Below are 18,191 nucleotides of genomic sequence, written 5' to 3' on the forward strand. Positions count from 1 at the left end.
AATAAATTATTTTTTTAAAAAATAATGTTCTAACCTAATTTTCTACAAGATTTGAAAGAGATAATTTCTTACTCTATGTAAATAATGATAATAACTTATGCTATAATTCAAAGCACCATTCATAAAGAATTGTATTTTCTATCTCTTCAATACAAATGTCACACGGGTGTTGAACAATCCATTTTTAAAAAAGGATAATTACACTGTGTTCAACTTAAACTCTCTTGCTTAGTACTACACCAACATGCAGCTATGTCCAGAGTTCTGTGTTAGAAATGTGTTCCTAGAGTTGAGAGAAAGTTAAGAAGCTCTATGTTCAATTACATAGGACAAAGATGCAAGCAAGTCTCTCTTCATCTTCCTACGAAAACACACAGAAAGTACAAAAGTGATATGCATCCTTTTTCATTTTAACACTCTTCATCTATTATTTGGGATATCACATTAAACAAGCTAACATGGGATACCTTATAAAGATAAATGGATTAAACATGCTATTGATACTGAGTTTCTTGAACTAGTTAGTGTTCTAAATCCCTCTGCTGCCTCTAACAAAACAGACTGAAACTCCAGTCACAATAAATAAATTGCATAAACAGAACATGCAGTTAGTTCAAAACCCCAAGATCAAATACCTTAAATGGTATTCTATAGCTATGGGAGTCTTTCGGGGCCATTAAGTTTTCTGATCATTAAAAGTTGTGACATAGTCAGGGTATGACAAATGAATGTGTCATTATGTAATTTCTGGACATTTGTTTTCATCTGATCAGTAAAACTCCACATGAAAGGAACAGCACAACCTACAATAACACTTTGCATTCATTCTCATTCATTATAAAAAATAATTTAGCAACCCTTATATAAAACCTCCAAATCAAAGGCCAGTAAGCTAGCTCAGCGGGTAAAAGGTACCTGCTACCAATCTCTGAATGAGAAGTGATTCTCACAAGCTGTCCTAGACCTAGATCCTCCATATATGCACTTAGTAGCCTCCAAAAATTATAAAAACTTAACTTTTTGTCTTTTTGGAAATCTAATCTCAGAATCAAGTAAATCTACAGTTATGACCAGAGGCTTCTTCCTACCCCATGACAGTAGGGGTCAAACACTTGTTAACTGAGCTGCAGCCCCAGGTCCTTATACACATACAAACAATCTTAAAAATTCAACCGAAAAGATTCTGACATCTACAATGTTGAGATCATAGGTTCCCAATGCACTATTCAATTCTTAATTACTAAATTCAGAAAAATATGGCCACCTTTAAGATTCAATTTTAGAGAGTTCAGACCACTGACTTTATAAAGTACTATAATTACCTTCTCAATATTTACCTTTATTTCTTTGCAAAGCACACTCTCCTCTTCTTCATGAATGTAAAACTTCACAGTATTTTTCTGGACATCTTTCATTATTTTAACTAAACTATTAAATACTTCAGGTTCTAACTGGCTTATAAAATTTGAAAGAGCAGGTTGTGCAGAAATGTTTATGTCGCCAGGTGATTTTGTTATTTCTTTTTCTACTGGTTCCAGGGCAGTATCACCAGGTACAGTGTGATCAGAAGTCAATATTAACTCCTTGCAGTGGTGTAGCTGGTTCATTTCTACTTCAATCGAAGAGGAATACTGTTCATTAGAACTGATATCTTTTAAAGGCTCAGGACACGGTGGCTGAAAAAGGTCTTTATTGTTGAAGTCACTTGAAGAAATTGATACAATATGCCTTCCCAGGGAATTCAATGCTGTTGTATGAGAATGATTAGGGCTTACTGGTGGCATATTCCCACCCTTAGCTGATGCTTTAATAATAATAGTATTTAGTTTTTCGTGCAAACCATCTACAAATTCCTGTACACCAGCTTTTGAAGTCTTAGAATATATGAACTCAGAAAGGCGATTCATCTTCTCTTGTGCTGAAAAGATAGGTGTGGAAATTGTACTAACATATGAAACATTCTTTTGCTTCAAAATCTCTTCAATCTTTCTAGAAAAGAGATGGAACTCTCCTAACACTGTGTTCTCTGTAGTCTCACTCACTGCAGGAGGCTCTGCTGCTGGCACACACTGCTCTTCCACTGTCAGCACCTGACCTGTCTCCAGGTCCTCCTCAGTGGTGCCCTTTACAGTGTCTGTAAACGGAGAGGGTGGAAACTGGTAATCAGCACTTCTTTCTCTACTTATTACCCGAGGGTCGTGAGGAAAGGCCTCCAGTGGTGGCAGACATACCAGTGGTTCTCCTGGTGATTTTATTCCTATACAAGAAGAGTTTATTATTATAAGAGCAACCCAAATGGGTAACATTAAAAACAAACAAACAAAAAACTCATTTTTAAAAACAAACAGCTCAGGTACATATTTAAAAATATACATTGCAAAGTAAATTCAAAACATCAAAAAACTGTGTGAACCCTATATGCTCTACTTACAGGCTAGGCTTTGGATTTCAATAAACAGAGCAGCAATGCTGAACAGTTTTTTTACTTTCTTTACAAGTTCAAAAAGTGTCTCTCTGGAAAAAGATTTTTAAGAACTTGCCTTTTTGGCATAAACACGTTAAGTCACTTTGGTGCCATTCTGAACATCTGATGCTAACAGATGACCAAGAATTATCATACCACATTGTTTGAAGAATGGAAAATAAGGCAAGTAGAAAGCCCAACAGAAATATTATAGCAGTTAAGATCTTAAAAAGTTGCATCTATTTTTAGACTGGCTTTCACATACAAGTTGGCTAATGGATTGCCTACAGCATAACAGATTTATTCTGTCAGGAAAAAAAGGCTTAAAAAAAACAAAAGAATTGAATTATTTCATAGCTGCAAGAGTAGTACCTTTTACAATGTTCTCCTACTAATTTGTAAATAATTCCAAGAAGAAATAAGCAATTTTCTTATTTCTTTATTCCTGTAATCCAAAACTACAAATTTTGGATTACAAAATCTTTGTGTAATCCACTGCTAACAGAACTACAACCTTTGGCTTGTAAGAACTGGCTTAATCTATTAGTTTATACTGTTGTTTTCCTCACAAATCTTAAATTCAAATATGATTAAATTTTTAAAACTACTTTTCAAAGCAGGAAGTCTATTTTTAAATATGAGGAAAATATATAGAACTTTAATTTACAGTAGTATATGTTAGAGATAAAGTTAAAATCTTTGTCTAAAAAACTATCACACAATTTTAAGACCTGGAAAAATTAGAATTTTTACTTAAGTGTTTATCAACACCATTCCCTAACACATCATCACTGCAGTATAGAAAATGGTGACTCTAAATCAGAAAATCCTAAATTTTCAAGCCTCTAGTGCTACAAATGAATTTACAAGTTTATGCTCAGATGTAGCTGCATTTTTCTACACAAAATTCCATTTTTATTTTTCCCAAACTCAGTTTTTCAATGTCATGACCACTACATTCAATTAATGTAAAGACACTAATATAGTAAGGACAACAGGCATAAAGGTCAAAACAAAAAAAAAAAAAGCAAAACACCAATTAATTTGTCAACAATTAAAACTGTATGAAATTAATAGTATAAAGTTCAAGTTCTGTAAGACTCAGGAAGACTGAATGTTCTACACTTAAATTTACACCATTAAAATGTATTTAAAATAATATAAAATATATAGAAGGGCATATAAGAAATTGGTAACATTAACCTATTGAGAGCAAAGTAAACACACTTAATACTTTTTTTCTGTCTTTTAACCCCACTCATTCTTTTTTGTTTCTATGAGACAGGCTCAGGGTGGCCTGGAACTCATAAATCTTCCTGCCTCAGCCTCCTGAGTATTAGATAAATTGAGAGCAATTATTTTGATTAAAATAATAAGTTTTAAAAATATAGGTCATCTTTAATACATTTATTTTCTGACAATATAGGTGTCTAAAATATAGATGTTTGAAATAAGAGCCAAGTTTGAGCCACCGCACCACTGGGGTAAAAAAAAAAAAAAAATCAGGACATGGATTTTAAACAACTTTATAAAAAAATTCCAATGTAACTTAAATCCCATGTAGTTTTCCTCCATATTAAAACTTCTAAGGGCAAGCCTGGGGTTGGGGTATATACCTTTAATCCGAGTCCTTTGTAGGCAGAGGGTCTGAGTTTGAGACAGAGAAAGTTCTAGGATAGCCTAGGCTACGCAGAAAAACGCTGTCTCAAAAAAAAAAATTTTTTTTTTTTAAGAGAGACTGTCAGTGGGTAAAAGCACTTGCTATGCAACATTAGGACCAGAGTTCAAATCTCTAGAGCATATGTAAAAAATCATGCATATATGCACATGCCTGTAACATTATCGGGTGGAAAGACGTGGACCTCAGGAGCCTGATGGCAAAGCAGCCTAACTTTTTGAAAAGGCAGGCTTAGGCTTCTGTTTTAGTGAAGACCAACCCTCAAAGCAGTAAGGCAAACAAACCCACAATAGAGGAAGAAATTAATGTTCTCCTCTGACCTCCACTTATTCACACCTACACACTTGAATATACTCTTATTCCCTATACACACCCACACATGACACTTAAAATCCAAATAAACCTCTTCAAAAAATTGTGAATAATCATAATCTAATTTTATTTTACACAAATTACTCCATATGATTTTAAGATCAAAACTTTTTTATAAACACATCTTCCTCAATAAAGGATTTAATAGACAGATGTCATTATCTATAATACGTGTTTATTTTACTGATTGTTGACACAAAGTACCAGTTATTTGACTTTTAACATGTGAAGAAAATGCATTATTTTTCAGATGGTAATGTCGTTTAGATCTAACTTTCAATTATAAAATATGAATACAGTATCTGAAGGAAGAGAATGAAGATTATGAAGTTCAAACAAGGTAACTATTTTTCCTAGAAAGAATTACTTGCAGTACACAACATAGATGAAACCTTGACATAAAGTAGAAATGAAAGTGCCAAACAGGCACAAGTGGGTTCAATTTATGGAGAAAAGAACTAAAAATATTGTAAAGAAAGTGAGATTAGTGGCCACCTACTGTGAATGGAGAGACTGGAGACGAAAAGCTATGGTGCCAGAACTGCTCTACATCTTGACTTAGGTAAGAATCACAAAGTTATATTTATGTGGATATTACTGAGCTGTACACTACAACTTGCATTAATTTCTTACATCATATATTTTTAAAAATAAATCATCTTTCCTAGGAGATAAACATCTTCCTAAGAAGGATTAATAATTTACTAAGAAAGGCAGTTAGCTTTCCTTCTAAATTAAGAAATCTTCAGATTTCCCCATGAATACTAAGAAAGCCATGTAACTTTCCTCCTAAATTAAAATAACAAAAGACCCACAAGATTTCTAAGAGTAAGGTATTAAAACAATTGGAATCATTAAAAAGGTCACTATCAGACTCAGGCAAGAAAATAATGCCAACAATGTCATGCAGAGAAGCTGGGTCTGACTGAGCGCAGTCAGATAAAGGAGACTTGTCTCCTGTGTACCTACTGCAATTAGATAATCAGTAGGACTTTTGTTTCTGGAAATAGTTTTCAATCCCTTAAACTGAGAAGTTAGTTTCATATTCAAAAAGGTTGGCCAAAGAAAAATTATGAAGAGTATGAAAAAAAAAAAATGGCCGGGCGGTGGTGGCACACACCTTTAATCCCAACACTTGGGAAGCAGAGGCAGGTGGCTCTCTATAAATTCAAGGTCAGCCTGGACTACAGAACTAGTTCCAGGACAGGCTCTAAAACTACAGAGATATTTTCTCTTGAAAGGGGGAAAAAAAAGAAAGAAGAAAAGAAAAAAAGTGGTTATCTTGTTGCATTTTAAAAATAAAGATTGGTTCTTAATAGAATATCCGAAGAAATGCACTAAGAAAACATTTTCATATTCCTTAATCACCTGATCAGAAAACAGATTACATCTGTTAACAAGAGTATGATACAATTAAATTTTAAAATGATAATTAAACAAAAAGATATTGTCTAAACTTCTCTCTATGGAGCACAAAGTAAATCCATTCCCTACTGATGAAGAACCAGAATGCAAGTAGCAATTCTGAAGAGGGCACATTGGGAAGAAAAGCAAAGTGAGCCTTCTCACCTGGTGTTTGTTTCTCACCATGTTTCCCATGCTGGTCTTCTAGGCTTCTTGCATTCCCTCCTGAGGAAAGCATCCATTAGATTTGCAGACTCTCTTCAGATACCAGTGACACCTATTAGGTACCTTTCAGACAACCACAAATGCTAACAAAGGAATAGTCCTTTCTTTTGCCTAAATATTCTTAAAAGGTCATTTGGAAATGGGAAGCTTCCCATTTCCCTTTCCATTTGGGTAATGGAAAAAAGCAGTACCTATATTATTTCTTAAAGTGACTCAACAGCAATTATAAAGGTTTTTAAATGAAGAAAGGCTGGGATAACCACCACTTACAAACTACTTTTCTATTTTATTTCAAAGTTTCACTGTGTCTCCATTTCATAAGAGAGTTATCAGTTCTTACTCCATCATCATGTCTAGGGGCCTCCTGCCTCCTCCAGTAAGGTAGAAAGTAGAGAACAGTGCAGAAGCCAATGGACACTCATCAAGTTTTAGAAATTCTTCTCAGAATCCCTACAGGTCTCATAGAATGTAAGTCACAAGCCAGTCTACTTTACAGCAAAAGTCATTCTTTCTTCAATTTCTTTCCAAAATCTAAATAAAGGTATAGGAATGGAAAAGATGTGCCCAGAAAACAATTCCAAACATACTTAGATAACAAAGAACGAATAAAAACTTGAATATTAACAGCATGGCAGTGTGTTCATGGACAAGTAAGAATATTACAAATGACAATTTTTCAACAACCATCAAATGCCAGTGGTTCAATAAGTTTCTATGAGCTATCTGCATTGGTCATTTCAGGCTGTGCTCTAGGACAAACAATTAAGAAATTACATTTCCTTCATACAGATGAGGCTCAACATGACTATTTGCTATATGACAGACAGCTTTTGTAGTGAAGTTTAGTGAGTTAAAAATTACTGTCTACCCAAAAAGCATCATTTCACTCCAACACCTATTTCCAAGTCCAGTTTCTATTAAGTTTTCAATTGATAATATGAATGCTAAAACTCCACAAGAGTAACCATGCCCTAAATCCCTATATTAATAGGCCCTTTTGAAGATGCTTGCTGATGTCAATCAAGAATTATAATAGTAGCTGAGTGGTGGTGGCATATGCCTTTAATTCCAGCACTAGAGGCAGAGGCAGGTGGATCTCTTTGAGTTCAAGGCCAGCCTGGGCTACAGACCAAGTTCCAAAAGCTATACAGAGGAAAAACTGTCTTGAAAAAACAATAAATAAATAAATAAATGAATAAATGAATGTAGTAGTGATAAATAATATATTGCTAAAAATAAAGACTCACAGCAAAGCCATATAAGATAGTGTTACCTTGTGAACCAAGACGGGAATCTAAAAACGGTTAAACTCTCCAGGAAACTGGTCCCTAAGTAAAAAGAAGCAAACCTATGACTAAGTATACTAATTCTTACCTGTAATTGGAATTAATTTCCAATGTATTTCTGTCTCTTCTTCATCATGTGACTTAGAATGTTGTCTAAGGAATCCATGCTCAATGGAAACAGTGGGACACAGACTGCACTCTTCAAAATTACTGACATTAATTAAATTAGGATCCTAAAAAAAAGTACATAACATTTAATAGCTTTCCTTGTAATGTCAAGACTATACTACTTCCTCACCACAAATGCACAACTTCAGTCCAAGCATTACAAATAAATAAAACCAACATTATAAAGTTGTAATACTCTAGATTTAAATTTAAAATACATTTTGCCAAGACCAGCAATGGTAGTGCTTGCTTATAATTAGATTTGGAAGGCAGAGGCAGGAAGATCAAAAGGTCTATACTTTTTTGAGGTCAACCAGGTTTATACAGTGAGTTACAGGCCAGCCACAGATTCAGAGTGAAACCCTGTCATAAACAAACATACACCTTCCCCCAATAAATAAATGAAATAAACAATATATACTGTCCTTAAAGGTTATCTGGGGCCTGGCAAGATGGCTCAGTGGGGAAAGGCACTTGCCATCAGCCCTGATGACCTGAGGTAGGTCTCTTCAGGAGCCACACGATGGAAAGAGAACAAACTTTCAAAAGTTATCCTCCGACCTTCACATGTACTCAGAGAGTAAAAAAACAAAAAATTACAAGAAGATATAAAGAACACTCAGCAATAAAGAATATCAACTGCTCTTACAGAGAACCAGGGTTCAATTCCCGAAACCCCACACAGCAGCTCACAACCATCTTAACTCCACCAATTTCAAGAGATCTGACACCACTACTACACCGAAGATGTATTTGGTGCATTTACAAACATGCAGACAAAACAACCACATGAAATAAAATACATCTTTAAAAACACATAATATATTACCACACACACAAAACCTGTACTGATTTAAAGAAGTGACTGGTAAACTTTTGTTTTAAATTTTATAGGCCATAATTCAACTCTTGTTATTGTAATTTAACAATACCAACAGGTAATATTTAAATGAATAGGAATAGAATTTAAGTTATAAAAACAGAAAGAAGCCCACACTCTTGTTAAATGTATTCAAAAACATTAACAACACAGGTTAATATCTCAGTGCCTACTATATAAGCCTCCCTACCCCCATCTTCTCCCTAAAATAAATATCTCAAAACTACATAAAGTCGGAGACATGCATACAACTTTTATTCAAAGGCAGAATAAGTAAGCAATAAGCCCTTAAGACTATTGTACCATCTTGGTATTTCCCCCTCAATGATTTAGCTACTCTTTTAGGAAAAGTAAAGACTAATGCAGAAGTCACTCTCTACTAAGCATAAACCATACATAAACAAACTGGATTCCATAGTAAGTAAATCTGAGAATCACCTCAGAGATAATCTCAAACTCTACTCATGTATTTGCTACACCATGTTACTAATACTAAGTTCAGCTGCTTCATCTGCCTCACTTTGATTCTGTTACAATAGAGAACAGCCACTGTTTAAAGGACTCATTATGAAACAATATGAAATTAACTCCTACTACGCCAAGTTTTACCATACTGACAAACTTTACATTATTTATAAAGCACAGAAGCATACAGAAAACATTACTTCAGTATTTACCTTTTTTCAACAATAAAAGCTTAGAATCACCCTCCAGGACAACACTGTTACTCAGAAGTATGTCTTAGTTCTTTCTGAAAGGAAAGCCATTCCCTGAAGTACACCTACACTCTTTCTTCAGCATACACAAAAGCAAACAGATAACCAGAAAGTCATGTTTCTGTCTGTCAAATGTAGCTTATGGTCAATGCCTACCTCACTGGTAGAAACAAGAGTAGGGTACTTTACAGACGCTGCATCAACTTCTAGCAGTGGGCTCTGAGCACCCTTAAAATGAACATTTTCAACTTTTGTACAAGCAGGCTGCTCACAGTCTTTCTTATCTAAAGGAGGATTCAGCTCATAGTCACACTTTTGTCTTAGCTCTTCACAGGCACCACTGCTACTCAGTCCTAAAGCCTTGTTGACTGTATCTGTCAGGAATGCATCTGAGTGCCTTGCATCTGAGTGTCGTTCATTTGCTAATGCTTCTGATAACCAATTATAAAGCTTATGGACGTCTCCAATGTTACATGCCTCTTCCTGTTGCAGTCTCAAGTTAGGATCGTGTCCAAGTAAGCCAACAGACTGTGGAGACTCTGAGAAAAAGAAAGAAAAGCCATCTCTTGTATTTTAAAAGCCAGTATACTCATTTATGACAGAATGAAAAAAACTTAAACTATTAAAACCCTTAAAATTAAACTTTTAAAAATAAAATATAACTTAAAAATCATTCAAGGCATTTATGGGTAGAAACTAAAATATTTTAGGCTTAGATTTTACAAGTATGTGTGTACTTTACAATAACTGTTTTTGAAAAATTGAAGAGCACATAAAAGAGCAATATCATGGCCAGATCCTTGTTTGTCTGAAAACAGTCTTCAAAAGCCAAATACTGAAGATGAAACTAATCTTAACAAACCAATATAGAAAGGCTACTGAAACGAATTAAGTTAATTTAAAAACCAAGAAGGACACAAAAGATATGAGACATAGACATTGAAAGTAAAGAGATGCCAAAGTCAAGAAAAGAAAATCCTACAAAGTTATACCAGACAACAGCACCATCAAATACAACTTTCTGCAATGACTGCAATATTCCTATCAGTATGGTCCAAACAGTTGTACAGCTGGTGAAATGTAGTTTGATTTCATTTTAATTACATGTAATGACTACCACAATGAATAATTCAAGAATAAAAGAGTTTCAGATGTGGTGGCACATGCCTATCCCACATACCTGGGAAGCCAAGAGAAGAGGTTAGCCTGGTCTAAACAATGAGCCAAAAACCAATCTGGGTAACTTAGTGAAACCTTGTTTCAAAAAACAAAGAGAGCTGGGGATGCAAGTCAGTGGGTGAGTGCTTATATAGCATAAACAAGGCTTTTTGGTTTGTTCAGAGCATAAAAATATATAATATACCAAGGACATTAATCTGCCAAACCTAGTCAAGACAAACATTTGAAAAGAAAACAAGTAAGGTTTCTGAGCACAAAAGGCCAAACCTCATATTTCATGCTTTTGAATTAGCCAGTATAAAAAAGTTAAAACACTATGAGCATTTAACTTACAATATTTAAACACAGTATGATAATAGTCTCCCATTTCTATCAACTGAAAATGATACAACAAAGAAACACAACAGTAATTGCATGAATCTAAGAAATTTCATTTTAAAGCTCAGAAGGGTCCATTCATTAAGCAACAGTCAAAACAATCCAACAAACATCTCTTGTTTCAAAAACAAAATATAGTATAGGGGCTAAGTTCAAGCTATGCTTAAAAGTGTTGAGTATACTTTATCATATCAGCCTAAACTGAACATCAAAGAAATATGACACACCAGGGTAAATGTTTTATATAAAATCAGACATTAAATATTTTAAACATCATGATGGGCCAGAGTCTTGACTGCAATTCTATAATCTGTGTGAAAGCAGCTATGTATACAAATGAACGGTCATGGTTGTATTCTAATTTTTTTTTTTTTTTTTTTTTTTTTTAGAAAAACAGGAGACAACTCTTTCACTCTTTAGCTCCTTGAGCATCAGAAATGATATAATAGTAACTATCTGGACCAACAAGTTCATGACCAACCAAATACTTCAAAGAAAACAAACGATTATTCAATTTGTCACCCTGGAAAGGCAATAGTAAGAAATTTAGGAAACAAATACACAAAAACAAACCAGATCCTTGCATTTGGATTCAGAACCCATTTTAGTGGTGACATGGTCACTGAATTCAGGATGATTTATGTTTTCTTAGATTGTGTAAAAGAATTGAGACGTAACACACACCTGAAGAACATAGCCTGCTGAGAAAGGAAAAGGACCACATGCCAACAGGAAGAGGCACAGTTAGCACTAGCAAGAGTGGCTAACAGCCACTGCAGTGACTTATCTACTGTGAGTGTAACTTCTAAGGATAGGGTTAATAAACTGGAAAAAGTTCCAAAGTCAATCAATCCTGAACAAGTCAGGCAGGCACGCTCACATCTGTAACTATACTCTCTGGGAAGCTGAGGAAGGGGGACTGGTGAGCATTCCAGGCCAGCCAGAGCTCAAGTGTGACACCGTCTCAAAAAAGACGGGGAAAAGAAAAGAACATAAAATCCAAACTCAACCAAGTACCCAGGACATTCTGTATTTGACTCTTAGGCTTAGTAAATTGAGGATCTCTGTAACATGGAAAAGAACAGAACTATTCTCTAGCTAGTTCATAAAATAGTTATTATCATAAAAGTAGTGTGCCATTTTACCTTCATACAGATGGTAATTATCAGATGAATTGCTGGTTTTGGCGAACTTTCTCATATTTTCAGGTAGATCCTCAAGCTTCCTCTTCAAGACATTTTTGCTTCTAGTATCTTCTGTATCTGGGTCTCCACCCACATTTTTTTTTGTACACTGAATTAAATTAATCAACTCTTTGACTCTATCCTTATCATAATCTAGAGAGTGAGACGACTTCTGCTGTACAGCATCAGTAGTTTCACCCCTTGAGCTATTTCGTTTTCCAAATTTCATTTTTGAACCATTAATTTCTTCATCTTGAACTTCATAATCTGAAAGTGGACTAAATTGGTGACGTTTTCGATTTTCTTCAAATAACTCTTTTAATTTAAAAATAGGTAATTGATACATTTCTGGCTGAAAAATGTAGGTATGTAAGCAGTCGTCAATATGATATTTATTTCTTGGTGCTGAGTATAGGAATTTTTTATCATCTAATCGTGAATCATATGAAAACATGAAAAACTCTCGCTTACCTGAACCAAAACCTCGCTTAAAAAATTCACTTACGTACTTTTCAACAACAGAATGAAAATTTATAGTGTTTATATCTTGGAATTCTTTTCGACACTGAATCAAAGCAAACTGTAAAAACTGAGTTATTTTTAATATATCTGATATGCTCTCATGTTTTTCCTGTGGTGCTGGATTCATTACACCCTTTTGTGCTGCAAATAAACAAAAAGGAAAGCATAGTAACAATAAGGAAATTAAATTATAAATCTTCATATTACTGAAGTATAACATCTGAACATCAACGCTGAACCAATGAGTGTCTGCTTCTGATACACAGCAGCCAACTTACGAGTACCATGTTTCTGCTTAAAATGGGCCAGGAACCAAAATAAATGAAAAAGGAGAACAGGTTTTTAATGGGAAAAAAGTCCTAACAATCTTCACTTCCTTCTGGCCCCCAGCCAACCCAAATAGTGGCAAGCAAATTGCAAAGAATGGGGTAAAAGCAAGATTTGAGATTCTAAGCAGTATCAGTCTTGCAAATGACAAGTGTCACTCCATTTTGCTCATAAAATAACAACTTTATATAAACTCATTACCCCATAAGCACATATCCATGCACTGAGCAACTACAGCTGAGAAATCCAGGCTTAATCCAAAAGCTTTAGTGGAAATCCCTTAACAGTATTCAAGTTTGTTGTTAGAAAAGGTAAACAACAAAAAAGCTTCTCTAACATAAATATTCCAAATTCTCATTAACTATGAATGGCCTAACTGATGTGGGATTCCCCTCTGTATGTTATGAATATGTTTTATTACCACTGGTTAATAAAGAAGCTCCTTGGGCCTATGGCAGGGCAAAATATAGCTAGGTAGGAAAACTAAATTCAGGGAGAAAGAAGGCGGAGTCAAGCAAATCCAAGAAGCAAGATGTATGGTAACAAACCACAAGCCTCGTGGTAAAATATAAAATAGAAATGGGCTAATTGAAGATGTAAGAGCTAGCAAGGAATACGCCTGAGTCATTGACCACACAGTGTTGTAATTAATATAGTGTTCGAGTCTGGGTGGCCAGGAAATAGAAGCGCAGTCTCCATTTACACCCAATATTTAATATAGCATATGATACTTTAAAATCACTAAAACTTGAATGCAAAAATGAATCAGAGAAAAACATGTCACATAAAACTTATTTAGCTGTGCTCACTTCGGAAGCACATATACAAAAATTGGAACAATACAGAGAAGATAAGCATGGCCCTGAACAACGATAACATGCAAATTTGTGAAGCGTTCCATATTTTTAGCTCAATAAAAATCAATTTAAAAAGCTTACTAAGCTGTAGTTCTAAAATTATAATAAAATTTCATTAGTGACTAATGAAAGCACTAAACAAAAAGAAAAAACACAAATTTTCATAGTCAAAAAAAAAGTTTAGGTAGCTGGAGAGATAGTTTAACAGTAAAGAAGAGCACTGGCTGGATTTCAATTCCCAGCAATCACAGTTCACAACCATCTGTAATGAGATTTGGCGCCCTCTTCTGGCCTGCAGGAATACATGCAGGGAGAATACTATATACATTTAAAAAAAAGAAAAAACTTCAAAGCCAGAAAACAGCATATACAAAAATAAGAAAGGGAACACATCAAAGTCATGTTTTATTTTGCTTAGTCCACAGAATAATTTCAAAGAATATTATGTACAAAAATAATATGTAAGCTTTATGGAAAAGATTTCAATAATATATCTACCAGCAATTACACTTCAACATTTAAAAAAAAAAACAACTTACTGATAATTATGCATCTAGGTTCTTGAAACAAAAACAAAGCATGTAGGATTCGAGACTTGACATTCTGATGTTCTAAAAAAAAAAAAAAAAGAAAGGAAATAAAGAAGAAAAAGCCAAAATATATTTTTAAATTGTAAGAATTAAAGCCAGACTACCTACCATATGGAGAAATCATCTGGCATGGAGAGAGAAGAAAAAGATATCCTCGGTCTCCTAAAGGTTTAACAAGAACCTGCAGGTTGGGAAGACAGAAGAGGTGTATCCACTAAATTATTACTACTACTTTAGGTGCAACACTTACTACTATGTATAAAAAAATACAATCATTTTTAATAGAAAATAATGCTACTAAATTAAGTTAGGAGCACCTGCTCTTGCGGAGACTTGGGTTTGATTCCCACCATCTATCAAGTTACACAACTACCTGTAACCTGCATTCCACCAGATCTGACGCCCTTTGCTGGCATCCACATGCATTAAGTGGATTTAAACACACACATAAAGTAAAAACACATATTTTCGAAATAAATGCTATAGTCTGTCTCATTCAGTATTCCATAAATATTTGACAATACAACATTTATAATCACAATATATAATAAAATGGATCTATAGGAAGTTTACTGAAAAGCAAAAGTACTATACCTACTTACACAGAAATCCAGGCTAGCCAAGACAACATAGCAAGCAAAAGCTTGTCTCCAAAGGAAAAGTACTAATAGTAAAATACCCAACAGACACCTTGCAGGACTTCCAGTGTCAAAAATAAATTGAAATATTAACGATAACTTATGAATATATTACTTTTAAGGGATAATGGAAATATTTAAAACTTTTCACTCACAAGTTTTTCTTTCTCCAGTTTTTGCAGTAAGCACTCCATGTTACTTCCAATTCTTGTCTTTTCTACAACTTCATAGAGACTACAATACATCCCATTCTTTAAAACTAACACAAAGAAAAAAATACACAGTAAAACATCAAACCAGGTCTGCTTCTTACATATTTAAGTAAAATGAAATTACTTTACCTTCATTAGGACCCAAGTATGTGTCTTTATTAAACAATGCAGGAGAAATTTTCTGTTTCAAATAATCAATACTCATAACTGTTTCAACATCTAACTTCTCAGGACTGAAAGAAAATATAAGAGCATGTTTGGCAAACCTGCATTTTTAACTCTAGCAATATTATCAGACATATTAATATATACACTTTATAAGATACGGGCTGGGATTGCAATTCAATTGGTTCAGTGCTTGCCTAGCATCTAAGCTCAATCTCCAGTATCACAAAAAAGGTGTGGTGACATATCCTGTAATGCCAGCATCTGGGAGGTGTAGAGGACAAGAGGATCACAGGTTCAAAGTCATCCTCTGCTAAGCAGTGAATTTGTAACCAGCTGCTACCTGAGATCTTACCAGAAGGTCAACAAAATAAAATACACCTGATGGGTAATGTATGCATTTATTAATAGTTTAATCTTTATTCTAAAGAGATACCTGATACAGGAAAGTCAGGTATCTACACTCAGATAAGTAGCAACTGGCAATACTGTCAACATTACATCCTAAAGTCAGAAGCTAATCCTACATGCCAACTTTACAAACAAAAAGAATAGTTGTCATTTACAGTTACAGTATGAGCTGGCATAATTCTTTTCTTTAGGAGATGTTGAAGATCGAACTCAAGAGCTGTATGGCAGGCAAGCATTCTACCACTGACCTTTATCTTCAAGCATTTAGACCATTTTCTGCATATTAATAAGTAAACTTTTGATCCTAACATGCTATATGAATTATAAACTTTGTATGTATATTAATTTACCACATCAAAGCTCTTTTCAACAAAGAAGTGTTAGCCACCACCACCCCTCTTCCGTTTGTTTTCAGGCAGGCTTTCACTATGGTGTGCAGCATAGAAGTCTAGAGCTCACTATGCAGCCAACAATGTCTTTGAACTCAAGATCCTCTGTTTGAGCCTCTATGTACTGGGATTACAAATATGTTCCACCACACATGGCTAAAAATGGTCAACTCTTAAGTCTACTACATACAAGCTGCTTAAAAAAAAACCTAAGTAGAATAAAATTTTAAGTCTTTCAGACTTAAAACCACTCAGAATAGACTATCTATCTGACTATTACGCAAAGTTGAGAATCAGAGCTTGCCAATTAACTTCCTGAAGTTACAACCACTTTAGAAACACATTAACATTTATGTTTAAGTTTTTATAGACCACAGTAAAATTTAATATTGAAAAAAATAAATAGCTAGCAAGCCAGAAATGGTGGTACATAAATATAGCCCTATCACACACGAAGTTAAAACAAGAAAGACTGCCTGAGCTATATAGTGAATTCCAATCCAGAATAAGATAAACTGAAATTTTTTAAAAACAAACAAAAAACTAAAGAAACTCAGTCTCCTTAACAGCCAAATTCTATTTTCTTTTTAATTTTTAAGTTCATTTTTAGCCTAGCAATATGAAATAAAGGGTTATATGTCATTATACTTTGCTATCATTTATTCCCCTTCCTTATGATCCTCCCTCTGCCCCTTCCCACTATTTTATTTTAATGTTATATACTTACAGCTTGATAGGCAAAAAGGCACGAGTGGCTGACCTCAAAGAAATGTAACACAGAAGCTTTCCTTTATTTAAAAGTTGTCCTTTCCACACTGTGTAGTAAACTCTTTCTAAACACAAGAAATAAGAGCCCAGTTGCTTGATAGCCCAGAAGATAAACACTTACTAGAAATGAAAATTATCTAGAAATAAGGTTTAAGTACAAAATCAACACAGAAGTGACATATCCATCAGGGAAAGCTTTACAATGTTAAGATTTTAGGTTCAGTTATCTTTTCACTTTAACAGAACCATTCCAGCTTCAATGAACCATTCCTAGCCCTAACCCTAACCAATGAACCAACTTCAAAAAAAACCATTCCAACTTTCCAATGAGTCCCCTCATTAGAAAGCAACACAAACAATGTAGTCACTGTCCCAAAGGAGACTATTAAACCTGGTTAATATCTCCTCTCTTCTGTTTATTTTTGTGATAAAGAAACTTAAAAAGGCAGCATTGATTTCAACTTTCGTCATCAAAAATCAAAAACCTCTGGTGAATACAATGATTTTAAAGTGTTCAATTGTAAAAACCCAATTTATCTTTTTTCTTTTCAATTCAAAGTGCTAGAAATTCTGGTCCATCTTCAGAAGCATATTTTAGCATATTCTAAAAAGAGTCCTTATGTTTAAATGACCAAATACTGATGCTACATAGAACATGACTTCACTTGTTTTATATTTCATATTATTATGAAAATAAAAAACACTGAACTTATTAATTTTTCACTGTTTATACTTTCAACTTATAAAAGTAAAAAAAAATAAGACTCTTACCTATGTTTCTATCTGCATTAAAGCTGTTAGATCTACAAATAATTTTTTAAAAAGAAAGGAAAATTATTACTGATTGGAAGCAACATGAAAGTTAACATTTAGGACCCTGACATACTTTCTGTGTTTCTGTTGGTGCTGTTATATTTTCCAGGTCTGGGGATGGAACCTAGAACCTCACACATACAGCAAGCAGTTTAAACTGAACTAAAGCACCAGCCTGTGAGTGCCATTTCCAATGGAACTACAGAAAAGAACAAAATTCTTGCAAGTAAGAAAACTTACTCTTTACAAAATTTAGTAAACCTAATTCTTAGAGAAGTACTTACTGTTCTATTACTGATTTGCCAAAATTTATGAAAGCTGTTTTATATTTTCAAAGTATCCATTTACAGACAGAAGACTATTAATAGCTTTGTCAAATATATATATATATATCTTGAAAATACGATTAGAAAAAACAGCCTTTCTATACAAATACATCCTTAGCCATTTAACAAATATTTAAGTTCTTATTATTTATTAGGCATAATTCTAGGTATCAGAATTCTAAGTATAAACAGAAGACAGCCCCTTATTTCAAACAAATTACAATCTAATGATGAAGAAA

General features: G+C 34.0%; 1 protein-coding gene and 1 non-coding gene across 6 annotated transcripts in view; one reads left to right on the forward strand and one right to left on the reverse strand.

The window, feature by feature from the left end:
- Tasor (transcription activation suppressor) overlaps window positions 1-18,191 on the reverse strand; it is a 49,009-nt gene that overhangs the window by 9,185 nt on the left and 21,633 nt on the right. For 3 of the 5 annotated variants that reach the window (XM_048421044.3, XM_085687788.2, XM_048421047.3), the window contains exons 8-18: window positions 17,585-17,616; window positions 16,773-16,878; window positions 15,210-15,313; window positions 15,024-15,127; window positions 14,339-14,411; window positions 14,180-14,251; window positions 11,896-12,597; window positions 9,350-9,732; window positions 7,518-7,662; window positions 6,084-6,143; window positions 1,338-2,257 (exon numbers count right to left, since the gene is read on the reverse strand). In XM_048421044.3, the coding sequence (XP_048277001.2) occupies window positions 1,338-2,257; window positions 6,084-6,143; window positions 7,518-7,662; window positions 9,350-9,732; window positions 11,896-12,597; window positions 14,180-14,251; window positions 14,339-14,411; window positions 15,024-15,127; window positions 15,210-15,313; window positions 16,773-16,878; window positions 17,585-17,616 (2,701 nt within the window). The remainder of the gene's footprint in view (window positions 1-1,337; window positions 2,258-6,083; window positions 6,144-7,517; window positions 7,663-9,349; window positions 9,733-11,895; window positions 12,598-14,179; window positions 14,252-14,338; window positions 14,412-15,023; window positions 15,128-15,209; window positions 15,314-16,772; window positions 16,879-17,584; window positions 17,617-18,191) is intronic. The other 2 variants (XM_048421045.3, XM_048421048.3) reach the window with 1 other exon arrangement.
- LOC125391981 (U6 spliceosomal RNA) lies at window positions 13,585-13,690 on the forward strand. The gene has a single exon (XR_007229343.1). It is a non-coding gene; the product is annotated as a U6 spliceosomal RNA (small nuclear RNA).

The sequence above is a fragment of the Myodes glareolus genome, chromosome 5 (genome assembly GCF_982192425.1).
Source record: "Myodes glareolus chromosome 5, mMyoGla1.1, whole genome shotgun sequence".
NCBI lineage: Eukaryota > Metazoa > Chordata > Mammalia > Rodentia > Cricetidae > Myodes > Myodes glareolus.